The sequence below is a fragment of the Corvus brachyrhynchos genome, unplaced genomic scaffold, assembly GCF_000691975.1.
Source record: "Corvus brachyrhynchos isolate BGI_N302 unplaced genomic scaffold, ASM69197v1 scaffold26, whole genome shotgun sequence".
In the NCBI taxonomy this organism is placed as follows: domain Eukaryota; kingdom Metazoa; phylum Chordata; class Aves; order Passeriformes; family Corvidae; genus Corvus; species Corvus brachyrhynchos.
In genome coordinates, this window is record NW_008239324.1 from 6219031 (window position 1) to 6246329 (window position 27299).

A 27299-nucleotide genomic window follows, 5' to 3' on the forward strand; every position below is an offset into this window, starting at 1 on the left:
AATCATTAAGAGAAAGAGACATGAAAAGATCCAGCCTCTCTTACAGGGCAAAGTGGGCTTTTCTCAAAAAAAACCCCAACCAAACCCAAAAAAAGGCTGATAAAGAATGTCCTTTTTTTTTAGGAATTAGGATTGCAGTACTCTTTGCTAGAGCCATGGCTAAAATCACACTGTGAGGAGTTTCTTTTTTTGATATATAGAGATATCTGTGCCAAACCTCATTAACCCTCAAATTTTGTATTAAAAAAAGCTTAGAATGAGTCATGCAAATGAGTAGATTCTTTCTCCTCTGGCCAGCTCTGACCCTGCTCACACACATGGCTCCACTTGGGCACCTGCTTAAGGGTGATGAAGGCTCTGGCTGGCCTGGAGTGAAGTTCCCAGCACTGCCAGGCACTGCCTGACCCCCAAAAGGCTCCACAACAGTAACACTGCTACTGCTTTTGGGTCCCTTTCCTTCCATGATGCTTTACTGATGGGAAATGCTGTTATTTGCTAGAGAGAAGCTTACTGGAGATGTGCTGTGGTGGAAGGCAGCTGCTCGGGGAAATCCCACATGCACACACATGCACTGCTAGTTGAAGACACGAGTTCATGAAGACCATGGGACTTGAGAACATGCCTGAAGTAAGGGAAGCCAAGTTTGTTCTGGGAGCAGATTCTTGCATGAAGAGCTGTGTAAAGAATCTGTGAATGGTTCCACATGCCGAGCACAACCAGGAGGGTATTTTATGAACAGGAAGTTGGTTGTTCAGAGACATGAGGATTTAGATGCTCGATTCTGTTTAGGAGAGCAGGGAGTCACTAATGCCAGCTTGGTTTAAAAAAAGCCGTGGATTCTGCTGCTGCTTTACTAAGTATTGTGGATTAGTTAAAAGCATGAGTGAATTAAGGGGATGGAAACACTGCTCCAGCAAACAGCAGGCAAATTTGTGGATGCAGTCTTCTAATAATTCCCTGTCAGCAGAACTAATGGACATCAGAAATTTCATTTCATTAAAAGCATTTTGTGGAACCTACTTATGATGTTGAAAGTCTGCTTGTTCAGTTTATAGGCTTTTATCAAATAATTCTTTCTAACTCCAGGGCAACATTCTAATAATGTTGCTTTTTCATGAGGCCACGAGGGCTTCATCCTGTGAGCTGTGGCCAGCAAAGCAGGGGCAAGCAGGCTGAAGTGTGTGCTTGGGTCTAAAGCCTGGGCTGAATGTTAGCACAGCTAACTTGTAAGAGCATTGCTGGAATACCTGGGGGTGAGATACTCCTTACCTCAGATCGCTGTTGGATCATTTAAACGACTTTCAGCAGTCAGACTTCCTGCCCTCTCTGATGGCACAAGAGAGACAGGAGATCCGTTGAGGGTCTCTGGCATTGTGAGAACTCCCAGCTTCCAAAAAGCATCTTGCAGGAATTTAGAGCACCTTTAAGGTCCCCTGAGACTTGGGGAAGATTGGTTTGGTTCACTTGTGGCTGAAGTGCTCCAGACAGACGCTTTGTTTTCCTCTGTTTAATCAGCCAAGAGCTTAGCTACGTGTGTACGAGGGTCTGCCTCCCCCACTGAACTCTCTTGGGCTGGGATAGCTTGGGAAGGAATATCTAAAATCACATTCCTTCTTGTTCTAGTCTCTCTGACATCAGGGGTTCTGTAAAAATGGTATTTCAGAGTGAGGTTTCTGGGAGACAACAGTGAAGATCCACAAAACCAGGTGCACAAAATGTCATCAGGAAGGAGTGAGAGGTGAAGGTTTGCTTCACTGAAAAAAGGAAAGGGAAGAGGACATGACAGAAACCATCCAGCATACAGAAGCACTGCTGTAAAGAAGATGGTGATGAGCTTCCCTACAAACCATCCAAAAGCAGCAATCTAATTTACAACCAGGAAAATTTGGGGTAGGCATTATTGTGAGCTTTCAGCTGTAAAGACTGAAATTTCCATGATTAGATCTTTTCAGACAAATGTGTCGGGACTATGTTGGTTCTGTCTGGACCAAGCAGATGAGTAGATGGCTGAAATGTGCTGGTAGTGACAAACACCAAAATCTTCCCCAGAGAGGAAGCCTGCAGATGTTCTGAATTCAGCTGGAGTCATTCAGCTCCATGGCCACAGACCATTCAGCCCAAAGCAGCAATGAGGAATCACTTTTGTCTATTCACAGTGAAAAATCAAGTGCTCAAAGATAAGAAGCTCTGGTTAATAATTTGTTGGCCTCCCCAGAAATGTGACACTCTTGGTGCTCCTGGTTCACAACTGTGTTTCCTGACAAAGAGAATGGCTTCTCTGTCTGTTGGCTTGATTCATCTGGATGTCTCCGGTGAGTTTAAATAATTCATGACGATAAAAGTTTATTTTTGTGCCATCTCGGAATGGTAATGAGGGTGTGTGGAAGCCAGCGAGATGCAGAGGGAAGCAGCAGGGTGCAGCTGCAGCCTTTGCATGGGTGATGTATTCCCATCATTAGCGGGTCAGATGCCAGGCAGGCAGCACAAGCAGGGGCTTCTTGCACACTGCCCATCCCAGAGCTCCTGCTCTCACCTCCACAGATCACCAAGGCCTCCTCCTCCCCAGCCAAGCTCAGGGCACAGCTCACTGTGGCTCTCCTCTGCCTGCACTATGGGTTAGGAGGTGTGGGTAGACCAGAAAATGAAACACCTTGTTTTCTACCGGCATTTAACTGGAAGTGTTTCCATGTACAGACACTTGATGTCGGCAAATCTGAGAGCAAAACTGGGGACTCCTCAACTAATGTGATGAAAGTTTATTGCTTGAGCTGAAGCAGCCAAGCTGTGAGACCTGCTGTCTGCACACTGGAGGGCTGATCATGGAATCATAGAGTGGTTTGGGTTGGAAGCGATCTTTAAAGGTCATCTAATCTAATGCCCCATGAGTGATCAGGAACATCTTCGACCAGGTCAGGTTGCTAAGAGCCCTATCTAGCATGGACATTAATGTTTCCAGGATCATGATGATTCTACAGCCCCACAGTGCCTGATAGTGAGGAAAGTGGCCAGGATCTGCAGAAGGATTCTTGTTGTGGCCATAAGGGAACATGGTCGGGTATGAAAGAACAAAGCTGTACTCCAGCCGAGGACAGCCTAACAAATCCGTGTGTTGATCTCTTGGAGACCAGTCACCCATCTATAATGCTTATGCTCACTGCACCTTTCTGAGAGACCTGCAAGAAAGTTCATGATCCTATGTGACACAGGGAACCAGGGCACACGGGTTTGGGGAGTGCACAGTGGCCCCACACCTGCAGGTGCTGGTTTGGCATCAAACCCATCAGTGACGTAGAAATCGGACACCCTGCTCAGTGGTGGTGGCCAAAGGGCCAGCAAAGAACTTGGGTCAAGTCATCCTCCTGCTTTAAGTGGACCATGGTGGGGGTGATCCTTTGACACTTACTGAAATAAAACCTGTAGTGAAGCCAGTGCGAGCTCTATCTCTGCATCTTTAGCCTCATTGCCTGCGATACACTACAGCATCAGCCTGGCTGGGGAGTGCTCTGTGGTCCCTTTGCTAAGCACTCCTGTACAGCCACATTTCTCATTACCTGTGTACTCAGGAAAGCAGATACTCAGTGGAGATTTCTTAATTTTCTCCTCAAATATGTCCTTCTTGTTTAGAAACAGGATGATAGATGTATCTGTGAACCATTTGTTGTTGCAGATGCTGTCAAAAAGCTTCAGAGATTCGTGCATGCGGTTCTGCAATAGAAAGGAAAGATCACATCAGGCCAAAGCTAGTAACCCAGGGATCTTCAACATGTAGGAAAAACAACTAAATTAAGGAGGAAAGCAACAAAAAATAAAATCTACAATATACATAATAAATTTATGTATACATACAGCTGAACATATACATACACAGATGCAATCCCTGTAACATCTGACATACAATTAGTAACTTAAGGGCATTTAACAATACAGAGCTGTTTTGATTTTGCATAACATTAATTTACAGGATCCCAGCTCATAGAAATCATCATGCACCATGCATGGATGGAGAATTATTTTTGCCCTTTGATCAGATTTATGTGTCGGTGTAGCTCATGCAGATTTTCTAAAATGTTTTCAATAATTTTTCTAAAATGCTTTTTCCACTTTCTCAAATGTGTGCGGCACACAACTGGTTGGATACATTAACCAAGGACTGGTAGATCCTTGAATTAATCTAGAGTTGGAAGCAGACATCAAGGTGACATAATTTTGGAAATGACCTTGCCGTGACCTTTGCCTGGTTTTGTTATTTTGTTTAGTGTTGTCTGTTGGGCTTTTAATTTTTAAATTTCTTTTTTTTTTTTAGTTCTCTTGGAAGATGGCTCAACAGAAAGTGTCTTGCAGAGAGGAAAAAAAGTGAAAAGGGAAGAAATAGTATAAAAAGGAAAACATAACAAAGAACATTTAAGAACAACCAGACTAGAAGTCAGGCAGCTACCACTGGTGTTAGCTCATGCCTCTAGAAGAAGATTAGCCACTCGCCAGCAGAAGAGCCATACATCCAAATGCACGCACAGCGAGAAGTCAGCTTTTTGGTTATAGGTCATGCAAAAAAAGACACAGAAAAGGAGAGAGATAAGAGGAATGAAAAAACCAGACCGGTTAGAGAGTTGCAAAGTCCGCCACATGGGTTTATGGTGGTGGAAAGAGCTCACGGCAAAGTCAACCAAGTGTCATGTTCCCCGCTGCTTTCAACTCTCAATTCGGTTTTTCTTTTTTTTTTTTCTCGGTTCAAGAGAAGCTTCATACCTGCCAAATTTGGTTGGTCTCTCAAATGCTCATTTTTTGGCCTTTGTTTGGCTAGATAAGGTCAGACGGCCGAGGAAAAGCTGTGGTGGTGCCGAGGCTGGCGACGTTTGGCGCCGAGGCCGACGCCGGAGTGCGCACGCCGGTCGCGTGGCCATCTCTCAGCCGGGAGCCGGGTAGTGCAGAGAGCAGGCGCGGTGAGGACGAAGCACACCCAAGAGTCAGGGGGTTATCAAAGGCAAAGCATGGTACAGACCAGACCGGCTCCTCGGCTTTTCCCAGCGGGATCTCCTTGGGACAGCACTCCCCAAACCCGCCAGCGCACGGAAGAAACCGGTTACAGCTATCACCACAGAGATACTGAAGAGAACAGGGCTGCACGGGCTTGTTACTGGAGGGTTTTTTGGGGTGGGTGCAGCACGTCCTGTTGCCCCCAGCCCTGGATTTGGGAATGTGGAGTGGTACATGAGTCAGCCAGGGGCCTTCACCCCGCTCCCACTCCATTTCACACCTGTGCTGGCAGCACAGTTTAGCCCAGCACTTCATTGATTAACACATTCCTTTTCATTGATACACTTTAGCATCTACTGAATGTTTTATATAGACAGAAGAGGCTCCGTGGATGAAAGAAACATCTGATCCAGCGCAGAGTGAAACAGGACACGTGGGATTTGCTGTGCTCTGTCTTGAATGACCGCGCATTTCCCCGCTGTTTGTATCGACACACGGGGATAACGCAATCACGTACAAACGTAAAATGCATTTGCTCATCGGGTCTCAGTTGCAATACGTTGCTTATCTGGATCATCCTGTGTCTGTGGGTGGTTTTTTGCTAACCCATTTGGTACTGGCTGGTGTGGGAGCCCCTGGAGCAATGCTCCTACTTGTGGTACCAAAATTGTAACCACATAGAAACCTGGTGTACAAAGGTTTTGCACAGGAGATCCTTGGGTACCCAAAGCCTTTGGGAGGAGAGAATGAAGTGGAGGGTGGTCAGGGGAGCATAAAGCAAATACAATTAACCATTTTTTAACGCAGGGTCCCTCACAGAACATTTTAAATGACATTTTTATCATCCTTGCTGATTTAAAATAAAAGCATGGAGAAACACGTGAATGCTGCTTGCAGGCTAAACCCACAGCTCATCCGCAGCAGACATCAGCCATCTGGGCAGCCTCGTGCCACAGCTGCCACGCTGCACAGTCCTGGAGGAGAGCAGAGGGGTGAAACTGCTCTTCATGGCATGGGGAACACCATGGGTGACATTGGGTTTGTCTAAGAAACAGAAGCTGAGTACTTCTCAGCTGGGCTTCATGGTTAGGTGAAGCCAACTTTTCTACAGTTCTAAGACTGTGTAAGGATCCTACAGAAGTCCTCCTACTTCTCTTACACAGTTTGATCAATTTGCATTAATGCATGTTAGGAGATGAGACTGTTTTCCCAAGAAATAGTGACTCTTAGTGTTCAGTTGTAACCAGAATATAGAATTACAGAATCATATACACACAGCACAAACCTCTGAAACATCCCTCTAAAACATGAGGGTTACACGAAATGTCCTCTATTCCTTTCAGATTCCAGAAACAAGTTTCAAAGCTTCCTAATGTTGTCTGACCTGGCTTTCTGATCTCTACAGGTTGATTTTTCCTCCAGCTTTGCCAGTTAGACAAATAAACATAATGAACTACTCTGCCCACTCATTTTTATTTACGTGGGAAATGTTTTGGTCTTAAAATCCATCTTTTCCTTCCCCACCACCAAAGAGAAGATGACATGATTCAAAAGCCAGAAATTGCTTTCTGTGTCTGGCAAAGGTGCAGAGCAATATTCTGGTGAGCAGGCATGGATGCTTCTGTTGTCATACCTGGATGCCATATGGGAAATGCTGTTGCGTCCCAGAGGGCTTATGGGAGCCCATGCACAGACACAAGCTGTCCTGGTGCTGGCTAGCATCAGGAATCCTCACTATCTCCCTTTTCTTTCCCTTCCCAACTGTTACTAGTTCAATAGATGTTTGTAGGAGCCCTCCAACAGCTCAGGCAGAGCCAGGTGCAGAGGCGAGGATGAGGCAGCAGTGTCTGGGTACCATATGTAAAAGGACAGGCTGCTGCCAAAGGAGGAGTGAGAAGTTAAATCCCCCAAATAATCTCCCTCCTCCCAGTAAAGCCACAGTGGAAGACCAATTTAGTCCCTTAGAACTTGCCTGGGGCCCCTTTCAGGAGCACCTGTGCTGCTGTGATGGGGCAGATGTACCTACTCTGCTAGGAGGCACTAACGGTTTTGCTCCTCATACTTTCAGATGAAGTGACACAAAGAACTTCACCTGCTTTTGGACCTATCATGCTGCTTTTTTCACTTTATGTTGGGTCTATCATTAAGGGAAGAGCTCTTCAGACATGAATTTCTTAATGTCACTTTCTGTTTCAAAATTGGTATTTAAATCCTTAAGTCTGCAAATACTTTGTACCCCAACAAAAAAGCAGCCCCACCACCCATGTTACAGAGGAGTAACCACTCGTCCATGCATATTCAAAGTCCAGTTAACTTTTCCTGCACAGAACAAGAGACAGAATTGCTCACAGCTGAGTTCAGATGTCATTGCACAACTGTGCTCCTGTCACTTGATGTGAAGAGCGAACAGCTTTTCACTCAGCATGAGGGAGAAAGGATGCTGCGGTCAAGACTCTGTCCAGGCAGAAACACACTCGTAAAAACCATCTTTTTTTCACCAGAGCATGGGAGGAGACCTGGTGATTTCTGCAACACAGTTGATTCAATATTTTCTGTTTTCCTTGGTGATTAAGTGCTTGCTGTCACGCAAACTATAAGGACACTGATGGTTATCCTATGCACAGCCAACTCCATATTCCCCCTCCTGCTTATATTTCCTAAGATGCCCAAGCCACTTTGGTTGCTTTGTCACTCCTGAGGCAATTCCTGAGCACTGCAATTCCATTTTCCTTGCCCAATGACAGCAGAGAGAGCACACTAACCAGGTCATACAGTGCAGGATGAACCAACAGGCCAACACTAATGCACACCAAGGGTTACCAGCACAGAGCCTTCAACCCGTCCCATCCTCAGCAACGGGGACACAAACAATACTTGGATGCCTTGGCTAGATATGGTTGACCTAAATAGCTTCAGAGGCAACTATGTGCAGCATCAACACCTCCCTCTCTTGCCATTACTCCTTTGAATTTGCAAGGTAAAAAATAGAGGATAGTCTCAGTTCCCAGAGCAGGTCCCATTCCATTGCTGTTTTTTAAAAAATATCATTAGGAATTCTATTTAGAAGGAACAATGGAAATCTACCTGTGTGAATCATCTTCTCTAGTTTTACTGAGTGATATGACTGCCCCTCTCTCTTCCCAGATTACAGAGCTGGGGCTTTTCCTTCTGTAACCTCAACTTATGAAACAAAAAGATAAAGTCACAAATGAAACAAAATCGCCTTGTTACGCAAAGACATAATCCAGGGAGATGTTCTGCCAGTTAAAGCAGGATGTTCCCACTGTGTACAAATATGGCAGAGAACCTGGCAGCTCCTTATGAAGCACTTGGTAAAGGCACAGACAGGTGTAATACCTTGAGGACAGTGGCTTGTGCATTGGATGGGCTGGGCAGAGGGTACCGTTTTGCCACATGAGCTCTGGCTTGGGCTTTGGCTGGCAGCAATGGGACTGATGAAGGCACTGCCTGAATCTCTCTCATGCCTTGTTCCTCTCCCCTGGAAGCTGGGCACACAGGGACACAGTTTAGATCTGCCAACAGCAGCATAAGGTGTTGGAAGCAATGGGAGAAGTTGGATTCAGCAGCACTGGGAGTTTCTGTGAAAAGTGATCTTTACGGGTGTATGGGCCTAAAAATCACAGATACAGGAAGTTTTCTTTATTTTCTTTACATCTTTCTGATCTGGACATAGGGAAGTACTTGCTTTCCTCAACTGCTGCTGTGTGGCTCTTTGTGACAGGGAATTAGAGAGAAAATACATCCCTTATAAAAGACAGCCTGCCCTTAAGGAGCAGGGACAGCTTCAAACACAACAGTCTCGTTTTAGCTGCTGCAGGAGGATGGGTGCTCCGTCTTTTAAAACAAAGAGCACAATAACCCACAAAACAACTTTACAAGCATAGAGCTGTTTTTGAATTTTAAGGGCAGGGAGAGGTCAGAGAGTGTTTCACCCAGCTTTGTTTAACCAGCTCTTTGGAAAGGATTCAAAATAAACCTGTTTGTGAGCTTTTTTCAGTGAGACAAACTGACCCTACACTTGTCCCACCTGGAGCTTACCAAGGTGAGCCTGTCCCTGGTCCATGTGATGCTGACTGCATCTCAACTGCAGTTTCCTCCACCTGAAGTGTGGTTTGACTTAGAGAAGTGCAAAAAGCACCTGTGAAATCCTGTGCTCATTGACAACAGGGTGCTGAGTGCAGGAGGAAAAGCCATTCTCTATGTGCACCCAGCTTTGGAAGGGTTTTTTTGGACCAAAAAAAATCTTTCCCTCTCATGGCGCCATGCCAGCAATGAAAGCTCTCTGCAAGTCCTTTCATACTCATGGAGACATCTGTACAGCCCCCAAACCTTCAGCAGATCCACACAGCTGGAAGTGCCTGGACTGTAGTAAGTAACTCTAAAAAATGAAGCTAGAGGAGCAGCATCCAGCTCACTTTCTCAGCTGCCTCCTCTTTGTGTTTTCCAAGTGAGAAGCAATAAAAGCTGATTGACGTCATTAAAGCCGGCAGATGTGACGGATGCAGACAGCAAATCGGCTGACTGACGAGATGCTGTTTTACTGCTGGGTTTTTGGAGAGGCACCACATTACCAAGGAGGGGACCAAATGCTTGGGGGTTCACCTGGGAGGGGCCAGGGTCTGTGGGTGCCACATTTTCCACCTGCCATTTGTGATGGGGATATAATAGGACAGGCAAGATCCAACACCACTTTTTTTTTCCTGATTGCACTGGCCTTGCTCAGGGTTGTTTATTTGGGTTAGGCAGGGGCGTCCCGCCGGCGTGGTGGTGGCGATGCCGAATCCTTTCCCCATTTACGCCGAATGTGTAAATGAGCAGCAGCTGCCTCTGCCCTCCTGTTGCTCAGCATCTCCTGAAATGTGTTGTGAACAGGGACTGAAATAGCAAGCAAATGTCAGTGCTGTGCCAGAGCTGCACCAGGCTGCTCTCCTGCTGCAAAAGGAAAGTTGGAGATGCATAAATCCCAGTTTCTGCAGCGCAGCACTTCAGGGGGGAGGCTGAGCTGGCTCCGGGGTGGTGCTGGGTGAGGGACAATCACTGGCAGGGCTCTCCCCAGGAGAGATGCTCTCACCTCTAGTTCAGAGCAGCAGAGTTAAGGCTGACATTTAAAAAATGGCATTGACATTCAGGCCATTCCATTTTGTGCTCCATGGCTTTGAATCACAGGCTCTGACTTGTGTAGATGGTCACCCAAAGGCGACCTGTATTAAAAGCTGCCTTTGGCTTCACAATTTGGGTGTCACAGTCCAAGTTATACCTGCAGAGCACCTTGCTCTCTGCTCATACCACAGCTTTGCTCCCTGTCTCCTGGACCTGCCCTCTCCCTGTGTGTTCTTCTGTGTCTCCTGGCTGATTTTGCTGCCCAGCTGCAGAGCTCTATAGTGTTGAGCTAATGGCTGGATTTTTCAAATCATGTCAGGAGATTTTGGTTCCTTCCCAGTAAATCCTACAAGGCTGAGCTCCTTGAGCATATCAAGGCCAGGGTCAGGGGGAGGAGACAACTGGGGATAAATAAGTGGACATGAGAGGATGTAGAGTGTCTCAATCAATCTGGAGGGACACAGTCATGGTCATAGAATCACAAGGACCATCAAGTCCAACTGGTCCTGCACAGAACAACCCCAAGACATGCCTGAGAGCATTATCAAAATGCTTCTTGAACTCTGTCAGGCTTGGTGCTACGACCACTTCCCTGGTGAGCCTGTTTCAGTGCCTGATCACACTCCGGGTGAAGAACCTTTTCCTAATTTCCAGCCTAAACTTCTCCTTGACACAGCTTCATGCCGTTACCAGTCCTGTGACTGGTAATATTAATATCACCCAGAACTCTGGCATCGATATGATTCAAACAACCAGGTGATTTCATCAAAGAATTTGCCAGAGCTCATAAACCTGGCTCAGAGACTAGAAACCAAAGTCCCCCTCGTCTTTTTGGGACAAGAAAAGCATCACCTAACAACAATCTTTTCCTTGATCCCATCCTCATCCACAGCTTTCTGCAAGCCTGACATCTTTACCAGCAGGAGAATAAAAAGCCTCAGAGAGACAGAGCTGGCAGGAGTGAGCCCTCCGTGCTGCTGCTGCTGCTGCAGATTGGGCACTGATGAAACCATTACTGAGTATGGCCTTCAATTCCTTTTCATTAGACAAATATAACTGGGTGCCCACAACAGTTGTCATTAGTCCCAAAATCATGTATCCCCATCATACTGAATGAATGGTCAGAATGCACTACTGAGTCTTACCGTATCTTTTCTGTGTATTCAATTCACTTGTATTAATTGCACTCTAATGCCAGGGAGAACACAGGTCCTCACCAGCTTTATTTCCAGATGGTATTTTGAGCCTAATGTCACAGTGGGAAGTCATAAAATCTCTCCTAGAGCAAATTACCTCAGGAATCAAACAGTTCCATTCTCACTAAGGAAAATGAATTTCTGTCGCCTGAAGAAATAGGTTATATTCCTAGGCTGAGCCCCAGGTGTGCACTGCTGTCCTGCACCTCTGCACCACAGCCTGACTGCTTCCCTGTTTTAAAGCCCACCCAGCTGTATCCTCTTGCTGGATATAGGGTCCTGTAATGCATTTTGAAAACACAGGTTGGCTAGAAAGGAGAAGCAAACCACTACGACTTTACCAGCATAAGGAAGCATTACCTGGGCACGCAGACTTCATATCAAAAAATGTGGAGGAGGACAGATCTCCCCAGGATTTCAGAGTCAAGGGGGAGTGACGGACAAAAGCACATTACTGTAGCACCTCAGGGAGCATTTGGCGATCTCTGAGGAGCTGCTGGCTATACAGTATCCCATAAAGAGGTGTTGGGGCCTCCAAGACCCAGTTAGACTCACCGTGGTTTCGTCTTCATGGAGCACCTGGTCGTAGCCACTCAGCGCGACACAGAAGATGATTGCTGTGACATCCTCAAAGCAGTGAATCCACTTCTTGCGTTCTGATCGCTGGCCCCCGACATCGAAGAGCCTGCAGCACAGGGGAGGACCATCACCACCCACTCCTCCCTAGCTACCAGGGAACTTTAGCATTCTTGGCATTTTCTGACCACATGGGCCCTGGGAGGCTCCAAATACAAAGCAGTGGGTCTTTCACCCCTAGTTTGGTCTTCTCCTCCAGAGCCTGCAGCTGAGGAGGACCAGGAGGAGCAGTTACAGACAGGGATGTGGGGACTTGTGGGAGAGCCTTAACAGCGTGCTGGGTCCCAAAGGGTCTGTGGAGGTGGAGACCACACATTCTTGACTTTTATATGCTCTAAATACTGTTTGTGTGTGGCTTTCTGTCTTTGTGCCCTCTTCTCTCTACTGGATGGCATCATGAGGGTCAATGTATTGTGTTAACTACATGTGACTGACCCACTTAAGAGAAAAGATCTAGCCAAATACTTTTACATTTATGAGGCTTGATCAGATTTGGGGGTCAATCTTGTATTATACATTCCAACAAAGAGGTGTTTGGGTTAGAAGAAGCTGCCATGAGCTTCTATCTTACAGGAAGTGACTTTCAAGACAGGATTGTCAAACATTTCATTTTGTTGACTCTCCAAAATGCTGTGTCTTCTGCAGTGGGAGCTATCCATGCATTAACCAGCAATTTAACAACTTCTTCTTTAGGAAGTATGGGGAAACCCTGTGATAAATAGTGGTTCTGTAAATTTACTGTACAGTTTTAGACTAACCTGAAGTGGAGGTTTTTGAATGTGAAATGGGTTTCTACGATGCCAGTTGTTTTGACCCTGGTTCGGAGAATATCCTGCTCCGTGGGCTGGTAGTCTGCAGCTCCAATTCGATCTAAGCTGTCTAGGTAGCTATGAGAAGAAGGGAAAAGAAAAGAAAACAGCTAAGAATAAGACACACATTAATCTTTGTCAATCTTAGATGAATCCTTCAGCTTCCTATTAATCTTTTCCAATCTCATTTTTCATGGCTGAATGTATTGTAGCTAAAGGAAAAAAAAATCCTATTCTAGGGAAAAACAAACCTCAGTAAGCTAATCATAAAATCTGATAGGGAACTGAAAGCAGGAAATTAAGTGTGGTGTGTTGTGAGTCCCGACTGCAATCTGTGAAAATACACAGTTTTAATATTAACTTGCTATTTTTATCCCCTGAGGAACAAGGGTCCAAATCGGTCCATTGTGCTGGATCCTGTACACACACCTTTTTCTGCAAGGGTTTATTCAGATGAGAGGTTGGAGCATACAGGTCTTGCTCCCAGAACATACAGGTCGAGTCCCCTTTGGAAACACCTCTCTCTGTGCTGGGAAGGGAGGACATGCCGTGCCTTGCTTTCAGTCAGCTCAGATGAAGGGAGATGAATCTGCACAAGTGAGTCACTGCTTCAGTTTGAAATCCAGCATGGGGCTGGGGCTGCGGGAGATGCAGCTCTTGGAAAGAATCCAGGACCCCACCTAAATGGTGATAATCTGAGGGTATAAACTGGGGTTTTGGGGGAGCAGAGGGGAGATTTAGCTTTCTAAAGCACTTGGACAGTTTAAAACGTAACTTTATTCTGCTTTAGGCTTAAAATCTATGAACACAGGCAATGCCTCGCTAGGCTGAAACTTGTGGTAGGAAGTTCCGTCTTTTGGCATGAAATGTTTGTGTAGAGGAACCCAACAGCTTTGTACATATGACCACAATCCAGTTTTCCATCCACATTCAAGACAATTTTTAAAAACAATTTATAAAGAAAAGAGGAATTGGGATTACAATTTAATACAAATTATAAACACAGAGCTGCATCACACAGCAGTCTTTCTCACCACCATTAAGGCTGCACGCAGACACTCCAGTTTCTCTTAAAAGGGTTTTGATGAGCATTACAGGGCATAAATGCCCACCTCTAGCCCCGAGAGCATCAATCTAATGCACTGAGATGCTTTCAATATACTGTGGATATAATAGAGCATGTCTGCATGAACAGTGATCTTTTCCTTTGATCCCCATTCCTGGATGTCACCCAGAGAGGCAGTGGGGCAGGAGGTGACCTGCTGGTGGCAGGACAGGAGGGTACCTATTTAGGTGGCAGAGGATGGCAGCTTTGACCAATGCAACAGGCAGAGAATAAAGAGTAGTAAGAGGAGCCGCACAGCTGCAGAGAAGGAAAAGATTTTGTTGTCTCAGGTAAGATTTTGCTGGTGAGTGTGAGATGATATGAGCTGGAGCTGTTCACTCAAGACAGCCATGATGTCTATGCTTGACTTTCAGTTTAGCTAAATGCAATTTCTTTTAAACACAGAGTGTGGATTTAGTCCTGATGAGTAACTAAACCAGCCCCCCTCAGCTCACATGCCTTGCCACAGCACATCCCCTTTGGCCTGAACTTGGCTCTGACCTGCTCCTGGAGATGATATCCCTGCTGCATCCAAAACCAGGAGTAGCTTTCCATTTGTGTCCTGGAGGGAGTGCTCTGAGCCAGGGCTCTAGAGCAGGACACCCGGTGAGCTGGAGCTGTGCACTCTGCTACCCAACAAAACTCCCTGCCACTGTCTCTCATGCCTACCCCACAAGTCTGGAACAACAAACAGACAGCCAAACTCTACACTGAGGTCAAATACAAACCTCACCCTGCTCGTATCACGTATTTTCCCTACCCATCATATTTATAATTTATTTTTGCTAAACAATTCCAAGAATCACGTCACCCAGAGAAAAGTATATAAGCTAACCAGGCTTATTTTTGTTGTGCCCTTTTTCAAGCATTTAAAGGCATTGTGGTTTTGTGACAGATGCTCCTTTAATAACCCTATGATGGGCACTGGATGCATGAATGGGGCTTCATTTGAAATCAGATCCTTGGCTGTGACGGCTGAAGCCATGATCACTCATCTATTCACAACTGGTGTCAACTCCTGTTATTTAAGAGACAGCTGCATCTCTTCACAGGGCCCCGCAGACTGAGGCAGTTCTGCAGTGCTGGTATTCAGAGACCCAGGCTCTCCTCTGTCCTCAGGAACAGAGTACTTCAAGGTGGTGTTAAAAAGTGGACGTGTAAGGGGGGGGGCTTTCTTTTCCTCTTGCACCTCTTAGCAGTACCCTGAAGTCCTTTATCACTTCCTCCATCTTCATTTTCTGATGACCCAACTCTCTTCAATTTAACATTCTGCATTAATTATTCTTGCTTTTGAGATTCTCCTTTTATGCTGGGAGTGCAGCAAATGAAGAAATCTACTGCAAAGCAGCCAAAGGACTCAGGTTCTCAGCAGCACAGTGATGGAGAAGCTTGTTACTGTAATTGCTGCCTTTGACCCACAATGATTTGCTGGTGAATGGCAGCATCACCTAAACTCTGGGCTGTGTGCTGGGATTTCAGGGCATTCCCACTCACACTACAGAATGCCCAGTCCATGGCTCTTCCACACAGCATTCCCTGTGGCTGCCTGACAGCAAGGCAGCTCCAGATTGATTTGATCCTGCATTCAGCCTGGCTCTGAGGCTTGGAAAGCTCTGCCTCCCTTCCCTTGTGATGCAGCCTTTCGTGCCTGGCTCCACCCAAGTTCTCTGGGGGATCAGAGGTTTGGGGAAGCTGGTGCAGCCTGCCAGCCTCTCGAGAGGGCAGGATGATAGTGACAGAGAGAGGGGAGAGCCAAGCAGGATCCATCCCATCTACCCTCTCCTACCTGACAGCATCTAGTTTCTGATCCCAGCTGGGATATCTCCATAGGAACCTCAGCTGGGGGCCCTCTAGCACCTGCTTCCCAGTGCTTAACTGGTGCTCTGGCAGAAGAATACTCAGTATCCCCAGTACTCAACCTTTTCTGGCTGCAGGTGAGCTGAGCTCTGCAAGTCTAGAGCCTTGATGTCACTCCCCCACCAATGCCTCCAGCCTGGCTGCTGGGCGCTCCAGCTCCAATACCTGCTTGCCAATACACCCTTTGCCTTTTCTGTTAACTCCTCTCTTCATCTCTTTCCTCATCTCTAGTCTTTTCCAGCACTCTGTGTATTTCTCAATGACTTAAATTCTTTCAGTTGCCTGGGTCTGTTTCTCATCTGTTCCTGGGAGTCTCGATGGGGGTCAGCCATCAATTTATATGAAGTTATAAAACATTTTCAGTGCTGGTTTTGAGGCTGCATTCCAAAACTGTTTAAATCTTTGGCTGCTCTCCCCTAGAGAGAGATTTGGGCTGCAGCAGATATTTCTTCCCCTGCACTCGGCTGCAGCTGAGCTGGACCCTGTCGGTGTGTGCAGCCTGTGAAGCTCAGCTGGAGGAGTGTGCCATGGCATGGCTGCCACACTAACACCCAGCTGTGGGAATGGGAGGATCAGCCAGGCTGCTGTTTGGATGCTGAGCTGATTTTAGCTGCTACTTGTTTTCCTGGGTTCCTGCTGGAGGTATCTCTGAGATGTCATCTCAGAGAGTGCTGGTGCTCCCTGTCCATGCTGCTTGGAAGGACCTGCTGGTGTGAGCCTGAGCTGGGGGAGAATGGTGTACTTCAGGTGTGCCACCTCTTTGGGAACAGGGAAACCCAAGTGGGGACAAATTGCTACACATGGTGCTGGATGCAGCACTCCTGGTATGCCCTTTGAGCTGAAAATCTCAAGGCCAAACTGTTGTGGGAGATAATTAGTTGTCACAGCCAACAGGCTCTATGACACATAATCCCCTCAGAAGCTGGCATCTGTTTAACCAGCAGAAATAAGAGCACTTTGGAGGCCGCGGAGTGAGAGCTTGGCTCCCCCTTCCATGTCATCGGTGCTGGCATCAGAGCTCTTCCATTTCCCAGCTCCAGGGTTTGCACGCTGGAGTGGAAGCATATCTGAAATGACACATTAGCTCTTACTTGCAGCCTGCTTTGCCCTGGGTTTGCAGGGGTTAAAAAAAGCTGAAGGAAGGTTAGAAGGTTTGTGAGTATATATTTCTGCTCCTGAGCCGAGTAGCTCCATTACTGCTTATATCTTATTTTAAATGCTTTGTTTTGAAGCAGATTGCAGGTTTCTGAGTTACTCAGTTTACCATGCTTAGGAAGGTGAAGCCCAACTACGTTATGCTGCTAAAAGCAAAATGCAGAGGAAATGGCAATTCACAAATACAGGGAGAGGAGATCATTGAACAGAGGCTAAGAAAGGCAGGAGCTCTATACAGGCTAGCTGATAGTGAATAGCTACACACAGTTGTATTGCCCCTTCGTTTGCTGTTTCCAAGAGCATCTGGTAGCAGCACTGTTGATGCCAGAGACACTGCGTGGAGAAAAGGAACTTTTGTCCAGGTGTCCCACAGGAACAGCTCAGTGGCAGCAGCCTTCGTGCAGTGTGTGCACAGGGACCCCTCCCCAGGCTCTCAGCTACCATGGGAACCTTCTCCCAGGACTGTGCTGCCTATGCCAAAAGCTCCACTGCTGCTTTCTTGGATGAAGAAGTGCAGCTGAGGTTGGAGGCTGTGGTCAAGGCTGGATACCTGCGGCAAAGCTTACACAGACGGACATTCACGTCTGTTGAGCATCATGGCAATAGGACAGTTAAATGTCTGTTGGATTTTTCCTTGCCTTGAGCATGACACCTTTGCAGTCTTTTTGCATCATCCAGCTCCCCCCGTGCACACCCAAGGTGGTCACACTGTGCTGATACCACGGTCACATCCTCAGTGCTCAATGAGCTGCGGTGCAGCAGCAGCCACAGCTGGGTCTTGGTCTGGGGCAGGTCTACAGGGAGTGGGAGCTGGAGCTTCAAGACAGCAAGCCTGGAGACAGCAGCATCTTCCCAGTGGCTCCTCCACCTCGGATGTCCTGAGTTCTGGCCATGTCTCTTCCATGAAGGAAAGGCCGTGTGTGTGGGACACCCCAGCCTCGATTTGTTGGCTTGTGTTGTATTTGATGAGGAAGCAGATCCCCATTTGTCAACACATGCAGCTGAGTCACTGCTGGGTTATTTTGGACTCTGTGTACTGAGGCACTCAAGGGGCAGCTCCAACACCGTGTCCTGGCAAACGCTGAGTTTTTAATCAAGGTTGTCACAAGTAGGATCCATCTCATCTAAATCTAAATCTAAATGCTTAGGTAAAGATGGCTCTACCTGAGCACTCCTTCCTTGCACATGGACGGAAGGCTACCTGTGTCTGATCTTATCTTCTACCTCATCTTCTTCCTTTCTTTCAATGATGAACACACAGTTCAATCTTTATTTAGCATTAAAACCATTTAATATTTAGTGACTGTAGAGTAAGCGTTCAGAGGATAAGCACTGGGTTTAAGGGAGTGTCAGTAGTGGCTCTACAACAGCAGAGTAAACTCCTGTAGTATCTCCTACCAGAGAGCAAAACCATGTGGGCACTGCTGCCTGAAGGTGTGATACGGGTTGGTTTGGCTGCCCAGGGCAGCTGGTGCCGGGCAAGTATCCAGAGGTCATGGCACCACAGTTTTTTTCTGCAGACACTATGTACAGTCATATCTGCTGTTATATTTGAGGGAAAGGGGAAAATCAAGCACAGCCCACTCTCAGAATCCGGCACCCATCCAGCACACATAGAGGTGATGTCACAGGTGTCTTAAATAATCATCAGTTATGAAAGGCTTGAAATGTTGCCAAGCAGTGGCATCATGTCCCTTCAGGAATCAAACCTGTCTAAAGGCAGAGACTGTGCAGAACCCTCCTCTCCTCCTAAGAAAAGCCAGAAGGTGGTACACACTGTTCCTGAGGCATTTCCAGGTGGGTTATGGCAAGCAGGGAAAAGACCTTAGACGATAAGTAACTCAGCTAAGAGGGCAAGAACATTATCTGGTGTTTTCTCAGTCCAGCCTAGAGAAGGAAGGTCTTGGGAATTTGCTCCTGGACTTTGGGTTATGCATTTGGTGTTTCTGGCTGTGTTCCTCCATCAGCCAGCCCTGCCTCCATGGCAATCACATGAATTACATGGCAAGCTCTGCTGTCTTGCTGCTGCTCCTAATGATAAATCTCATCTCAGGTCCAATCAGATGAGATACCAGCATGAAAACTCCCCAACTTCCTTCCCCTAACTAAATCCAACCAGTGACAGGTCACTTCTGGTGCCTGCTTCTTTGTAGGCTGCTAACAGCTGGAGTGATGGTCACCAGGCTCAGGGATTACTGGGGTTACTTTCCTGAAAGAATCTTGCTGGATCCCAGGGGTTTTCATCACTCTTCCCTGATGTGGTCCTGCCATTAAAGGAATGGTCCCTGCCATTAAAGGAAGGTGCCAAATCTTGACAAAAAAGATGCTGAGTTGAGATGCATTTTTTATTTTTTTAGCCCTGCACCGAAGCAAGGCTGTACAGGGCTTGTACATCAAGATCAACTTGACAAGTTGATACTAATACTAATGATAGGCAGGAGGAGTGAATAAAAGCAGGTTGGAGTTTAGCTGTCCTAGTTAGACTTGCAGTTTTCCAAGGCATGACTGGATCCAGAATAATTTTTAGCATCACATGTGGATGAGCAGAGTCACTAAATAGCAGCCGTGTAACAAAGGTACTTGAGGACATGAGGGGTCTCCAGGTCTAAGTGCTGGCTGGCTTTGCTTGCAGGTGGCAGTTTGGCCAACTCCTTACTGCTGGAATTAAAGGCCACTGTGTTATGGTCTGAGTTTGTGACCAGAGAGCTCTGGCTGGAGGTGAGGTGGGTTTTGGAGGAAAAGCAAGCATGAGCAACTCACCCAGAAAGGATTTTGGAGGGGCCCTGGGAGAGGAGATGTGGACTCTTTCTGCACTGAAGCTTGAAAATTCGATGGGATGCAAGAGGGGATGATAAAGATTTTTTTTTTTGACATATAGGAGCCCTTACAAAATAGAAAAACAATGCGTCTGGGTCAGACCAATGACTCACCTAGCTTAGCTAGTGTCCAAGAGCAGATGTTAAGAGAAAAGTACGAATACAGAGCAAGTATGCAGTATTCAGATTTCCCAGCCTCCAGTACTTCATATGGATAACAGAGTTTCAAAGAGAAGTGTGATATCTTTATATTTATTACCCCTCAATGATTTTTCTTCCAGAAATTTGTCTAGGCAATTTTTGCAGCAGTTTAAACTTCTAACAACCACATCTGCAGCAAGGAATTTCCAAGCTCAGCTACCCTGTCTGTGAACGAACCGGCTCTTTCTGGTTTTTAAACTGCCATGTTAGAGTTTAACTTTGTTAATCTTTGAATGGGAACAGCTGTCCTCTCTCCGCTCTATCCTCCACTTGTTTCTCTGTAGACATCTCTGAGACCTCCACAACATCTGATGGGGAGCATCTTTACTCTGCTACCAAGACATTACTGCACAGAAGCACTTTGGAGCCTTTCGTCACATAGGAAGGGGTTTTCCTCATCTCCCAAATCCTACCTGAGATGGAGAAAGGAGAAAGCCTTAGCTGCCTTGTTCTACAAGTGACCATCTGTTTTATGGTCACTGAATCCGATGCTTCTTGGAGAACCAGGCAGTGTAATGCCACATCCCCGGTGCTGCTACATGGGGCACATTTCGTGACCACAGTCCACCAACAATGCTGAGACCCCTTTTAGCAGTGTCCTCATCTGGGCAATGCCACTGTTTTATATAAAGCCTGTGATTTAAATTGTTGTTTAGCGCAGAGCTGCTGACCACAAGGCAACCTTGCCTTTGTTTTATGAGCAAAGGATTTTTACAGGGGCTGGCTGTGTCTGTCCAGTGGCTCTGCGTAAGCCCGGGATGACGCATGGCTCAGGCTGTGCAAGGTCTTTGCTCCTGGTGGCCCTGCACGCAGGTGTCCTCTGCACAGCAGGGCAGACGCAGGCACTGATCGAACTTCGGCTGAAGCAGAGGAAAGCTCAAAGCTCCAGCCTTGCCTCTGCTTTACATCTCTGCTTCTTTCTGACACCCAGCTCTGAAGGACAGTAGCTGAGCTGGGAAAGGGATGAGGAATGGTGGGACCTGGAACCCTGGAAATGAGCAGGATCTGTGCCTAAACCTTTATGCAAGAGTCAGTGGGCTTGAAGCTTTTTTTGCTTTGCTCCAGGACTGCTGTTATAAGCCTGCTGACAGTGGAGCTGATGGTTTTCTATACTGTAAAAAGAAGGAAGGAAAGAAAAGGAGGGGCTAAAAATAAGCCCCGGGGAGTTTGGGATAATGAAGGGCTTTTTCTGGGAAGGAGTCTTGCTCACAGAATGCAGGCCCCGTGCTGCAGTGGGGCCCCTGATGCATTCACAAGCATCTGCTGAGCCCTAACAAGGGAGACAAATCAATGAACCCAGTTTGCTGCATGCACAGCCCCCAGTGAGCACACCAGCACAGGCACGAAGGATCACTCACCCCAGTGCTCCTTGCATTGCACAGCAGACGATTCAATTTGGCCCCAAGGACAAATGAGCTAATTACTCAGAATTACTCCAGCCCTGGAAAGCAGACAGCTGGGACCACAGATGAAACCAGTCCCACAGACTTTAACCTTTTGATCAGCCGCTGGCCAGAGATATTCATCAGGGTGTACACAAAGGCCTGGGACATCTATTTACACACTTGTTGGTGAAGCAGCATTAGTATCTCCGTTTCTAAGCTGGGAGAAAAAAATTAGATATAGCTGCAGTGTTTTGTAGTGCTCAGTGTCTGTCGGCAGCAGGGATAGCACCGGTGAGGGATTTAGATCTAACGCTGCGAAGGAAAGCATCACTTAATGAGATCTGTGTTCTCGTATCAAGAAGCTGGAGGATGCCCATGGCTGGATGACGGTGCAATTACGAGGAGTGGGATAGGTCTGTCGGGAGCTGACTTCAATCAGGGGCCTCATTTATCCACTCACCCTGCTGAGGAAGATGCACTGCTGGTGATGGAGTGGGAATTGTATCTCTGGATTTTCTCATTTGTCCATTTTCCTGATCTATTAGCAAGCTATGGGGATTTCTGCTTTCAAATGTCATTTAAGCATCCCTGCCAAAAACGCTGGGTACCAAAATCAGCCAGTGCTCTGCCATGGACAAATGTGATTCATAGGTAGCAAAAGCGAAACCTGGAAATTTTACCCTTGGCTGCACACTAAAAATATCTTAGTTATCCCAGACATAGGTGGATCTCTTGGGCATGTAAAATCTGTGCTACGCAAATGGACTTTCTGGTCCTTCTCAGCAGCTGTCAGGCTGAGGCTCCTTCGAGAACAGCTTTGCTTGTGGTATTGCAGCATTTTGGTTTCAGTCCAGGCTGATCCAGAAGCAGAGACACGTAAGGGAAAATTCATGGCGTTTCTCATCCCTTCAGAAAATGTTCAACAGAATCATTGTCAGGAGAGGATTTGTTTATCATATACCAAAATAGCTTGATTGTTCTCACCAGGAAAGGCTGTCACCTTCTGGCCCCCCATTTTTCCTTTCTCCCTCTTCTACTGGCACAAGCAACCTCAGAGGTCTATTACCATAGTCTCCTGTCACCACACACCCACCGCTGGGGTTAGGCTCCTGCATCCTCCAGACAGAGGTTTGGGTCGCTCCCAGGTGTCTGCAGGAGTGGGCTATCCCTGTGTTCATGACACATGCTTATGGCACGCCATGGGCCAAGGTGCTGCAGTAAACAAGGTGGGCGGACCAGGAGTACCTGGTGGGAGAGTGCTTGTGGGAGAAGTTTGAATTGACCCAGGAGCACTTCAGTTCCAGTGGGAGGATGGAGCTGGGCCAGAGAGACATTAGGTCTGAAAAACATCAGGAGTTCTTCCAGAAGTCGTGGGCTTTATTGCCAATAAATGCCTTTGGTGTGCTCCTGCTTGGCTGCAGGAGGGGAGGAGAGCACCTCGAGCAGATGGCTGGTTAGCAAAGCACTGCCCCTGCTCCCTGCTGCTGGAGCACCTCAGCTCTTTCTGAGCCGACTGATGTGTCCTCCCAGCCTCCCACTGGAGCAGGGAAATACTATTAATCACGCTTGCTTTAGGAGGAATAGAAGTATTAAGGGGGTAGATGGTTTTCCTGAGGACATGATGGGAAGTCTGTGGTGGGACTTGGAAGTCACTATGGGTTCCCTAAAGTGCAGTCAGAAGCTTTGACCACAAGACCTTTCCATACTGAGTTTTATAACCCTCAAGCAATATTCTTCCATGCTTTTAATAGAGATTTTGCCCACTTAGGGGCAGGTACTGCAAGGCTGGTAGAAACTGAACGTATTATATTAAGGCCTACTATAAGAAAGAAATATATTCCCTACAAAAAGAGCTGATAAAATGGTGTTACAATTGATGACTAAATCACAAGTTAACCCAAGAATTTGAATGGAGATAAATAAATGCTTTCTTCTTTTTCTTTGGTGAACAAACAAGGCTGAAAATGGATGTTGTCATGTACCTTTCTGCTCCATCCAATGTAATTTCATGCATTCCTTTATGGATTTTGATGAGTTCTGCAGATCAATGACACAGCACTTAAACACAAGCTAAGCAGTAATTACAGATGCATGCAAGATTTATTTCATCTGGTGGCACTGCACCAGCTGATGGAAGGATCAGCCGTATCCAATCAATGTTTGAAGCTTCTCAAAATACAGAGGTTTTTTGGCTCCCACTGCAAAGTGAAAATAGAAATAACCTCCTGAATCCCAGGAATGTCTCCTTAGGTCCATACAGGGTGAGGCTGCAGGATGGATCTGGGTCATATCTACACTGTTGCTTGTCCCCTTTCCTTTGCATCCCCATAAATATTTTTCTTGTGGGGTCTTCTTCACATGCTCACTGCATGACCCACTTGCCCCTAGGGCTGAGGACTGGAGTGACGGGATTTAAGGCATAAGTAAGGAAAAAGAAGAAGAAGCATTGCAGAGAAAGGGGCCACGGAGCAGGCATATCCCATGTGCCCAGGCCTGGCGTGCACAGGCAGGGAGCCAGCGTGACGTGTCACACCGTGGTACAAAGGGAGCAGCTGGGAGACTGCAGCCCAAACCACGGAGGTGCGTAATGTGGCACTGTTGTTATGGGAACATGTGGCAGCAGAGGCAAGGTAGCATGTGTAAAGAAAGAAAGAAACTGGATTTTGTCCAATGTTTCTTCAGGCTTTCCCTGTTGATGTGAGTTATACGTTCATATAGGAGGTCTCCCCTTCCATGGAGCAAAGCTGCTTGCTCCCCACTGTCACCACAGGATGCCCTGACAAGCCAGGGGGTCCCACGCTGGGACTTCACAGAGGGTGCTAATCCTACACCTTGCACTGCCAGCCCTGCATGCAGGTGGGACTGGATCAAGACTGTGCATCAGGAGATGCAGCTCTTTATCACGTGTGGGAAAGAGGCTCTTCCATCCCCAAGTGTGATCCCCTGGCCTGGGTATAGGTAGTTGAGCTCCTGGGCAGAAATGTGCAGCTTTTTTTCCTGAATTTGTTTGTAACTTTTGCATTTGTGTCATTTCTTTGTTTATGCATTTTTGTTCAACGAGAAGGCCCCCTGAGGATTTCTTCATGTGAAGTTGTTACTTTAACATTAGTTTAATTTGAACAAAGGCTTTTGCCTGGACTCCATTATGGATTCCCAGCTCTCAGCATCTGCTAACTAGCATCAGCCACCTCTTGTCTCTTTCTTTCTCCTATTCCTGCCCATGGCAGATTTGGCCTCACTGCTCAGCACGCTGGTGCAGTATTTCTCATGTTGGGGACTGCAACACTGTGGATCTGTTTAACTGCAAATGTTTAAACTGACATTAATGATGCTCAGTAGGATGTACTGGCTGGTGTTTTCCTGAAGGAGGATTTGGAAATGGTTCTTATGCTATTGCCAAACCTTACGTACCAACAGCAATATTGAGGGATTGATTTATACCATTGAAAGTGCTGTAAAAGCTTCAGAGCTACAGTGATGGCTCTCACACGGTGTTTCATGGACCAGGCTTGCAATTTTAGAGCACTAAATTTCTTTTCAGTGCTGGTCCCAGAAAACGTGCTGCTCAGCATTGGGGTGACAATGTAGCCCAGTAAAGAAGGGGTTACCATGACACAAAGTGCATTGTAAATCCCCAGCAAAAGACTTGGACTAACCACCAAAACCAGAGCTGACACTTCCTTGGCATGGCTTCATGGTGTGGTTTGTGCCTGGCTTCCCTCTCCCCTGTATTTCTTCCTTCCCCTCTCAGCAGCATGGAGTAGGTGCTGCCTAAAATCTAGGCTCAGAACCATTTCTCCTCTTTTTTTCCCTAATAAATTCAGTCTCAGGAGAGTCTCAGGGTGCCCAGGGACCTTTGAGGAGGTCCCTTCTCCAGGCACTCAAGCATTCAAATACATTAAACATATTGGAGGTGGGGAAGGTTGTAAGCATGAGGATTTTGGCACAAGGATGGGTGTTCACTCGTGTTCTCCAGCCTCCTTCTGCTGTCACGAGCAAACTAAGCAACCCTGCCCAGAGCCTGTGCCCACAAAGCAGAGTGAGTGTGTGCCTGTCCCTGACAGCCCCTGCAGGAATACCCTGAGAGCCTGAGCTGGGCAGGGGGAGAGGCAGGTGGGGGACTTACAGGGTTTTCTGGGTGGACTGACAATACAGGAGTTTTGGGTTTGGATCTGTGCAATATGTCAGTGGTCTGAAGGCAAGGAACATATATGGGGAAGATGAAACAACAGTTCATAGACAGTCTCTGTTATTTTTACTGTAATAGTGTAAAAGGTGAAGATGAATGGACTGATATGAATCTAGCACTAGCTAGTCCAACTAGTGTGTTTTTTAGGAAAAAATTATAGGAAAAGGTCAAAAATCTATCTGCAGTGTATTAGGCCCCCTATGCTGATGGGGCTCATGCCCAGCTTGTATGGAGCAGTGCTGTGGCAGCATCACATTTGTCTGCCTTCAGTTCTTCTGCCCAAATCAATGGTAGTCTCATTTGTGTGTGCTCTGGGGAAAAACAGGTACAAACAAACCCCTTGTCAGGTTTCGAAGAGAGAGAGGAGGCAGGAAGGCCACCCCTGGCACTGACCCAGCCCTGGAGTGCCTGTCTCCAAAGGGCTGCACTGAAATCCCAAGGAAAAGCACAGCTCCCTCGCCACTTGCACCTAAATGGCCCCAGTACCAGCTTTCTCCGAAGACACTCCCTTTACATGCCACACACATGGCACTGGCCATGTCCAAACACGTGGCCATGCTGCTGAGTCCTGGAGAAAGGACCCCATATTTCCCCTCTTCCCATGGAAAATGCAGCTTGATGGCTTGGGGTTGAATGTTGGCTCAGCACAGGGCTTGGATAAGCAAGACACGAAGTGCTGTTCGCTCCAGGGCTAATTAGAGCTATTGTATCAATTAGTCTGTGAAAGAATCAGTGCCTTGAGCTCCACACAGCGAATCCCAGCCCACAGAACCATCTTGGCCAGGTGCTGGGACTCTGCTCCCATGGGGCTCTCCCAGCCCCACTGCCATGCTCTGCCTGCCCAGCCCCACCAGCTCCTGCCTTGCTCTGCTGCTGCCTCTGCTGCTCTCGCCACCGTGGACGTCAGCAGCTCATAAACAGCAGCGTGTTACTGTCCCTACTGGGGACCCAAGACAAGGAGCTTCGGCCTGCTGGCTGACAGGCACCATGGGTTCCCAGGGGGCTGGGGAGCTCTGCCTTCCTAGCAGAGGCTTCATGGGCACAGATCTGGTGCTTCAAACCCATCATTGCTGAGTCCTATGATCTTGTGTTTTTACGTCGTGTCACAATGTTTGCTACATCCTTTTTTTTTTCCCTTCATTTTTGTTCTCTCAAGCCCCTCAAGGCTGGATATTAGATGGGCTATTTGCTTAAGGAAATAAAAAAGGGCTTTCCAGCTCTCCTGTTCACAGACAAAAGGCTTTAAAGTACAAGCCAGAGGGTTTAGGAAGCAGCAGATAAAAGCAATTTTCCAATGGTTGTCTTAATACATAATTCTGAAAAACAGGGAGTTTTAGCTAAGCTTGTGATTGGTTTTGGATTTAACTCCTAACCTTAAAGATGGATTTTGGATAAAACTCCTAACCTGAGCATGGGAATGCTGCATTCTTCTAGTGGGAAGGGTGCATGTGTGTGCACTGTCTGGTCCCCAAGAGGGGGTGGGGGAAATGAGTGGCAGCAGCTGCACACCTCTAGCAGTCACTCAAAAGCTTTTGGAGGTCTCCTGCACCATGGGGCCTGATGAATTGCACCACTCTGGCACAGGGTGTGCCCTGAGCAGGGGCAGGATGGGGAATGGGATGATCCACGGAGGAATTGGAAACTGTGAAGGAGGAGGAAAGGAAGATAACTGCATCCTGAGCACACAGAGCTGATCTGTCCTGCTTGGTAGGGCTTGTCCTGGCCTGGAGTGGCTCTGCCCAGTGCAGGCAGCTCTGCCCCAGAGCTCCCAATGTGCTGCTACATGCTCCCTGGACTGCAGCAAAGTCCTTTTTCAACTTTTCCTTCCAAACTGGGATGCTTTCTGGGATGAAAT

At 47.1% G+C, this 27299-nt stretch overlaps 1 protein-coding gene across 1 annotated transcript in view; it reads right to left on the bottom strand.

Annotated features, from left to right (window-relative positions):
* The window catches only part of GNAO1 (G protein subunit alpha o1), an 87519-nt gene that overhangs the window by 6999 nt on the left and 53221 nt on the right, over positions 1–27299 (bottom strand). Inside the window, exons 3-5 of the mRNA XM_017740875.1 lie at positions 12686–12814; positions 11847–11976; positions 3552–3705 (exon numbers count right to left, since the gene is read on the bottom strand). Coding sequence (XP_017596364.1) covers positions 3552–3705; positions 11847–11976; positions 12686–12814 — 413 coding nt within the window. The remainder of the gene's footprint in view (positions 1–3551; positions 3706–11846; positions 11977–12685; positions 12815–27299) is intronic.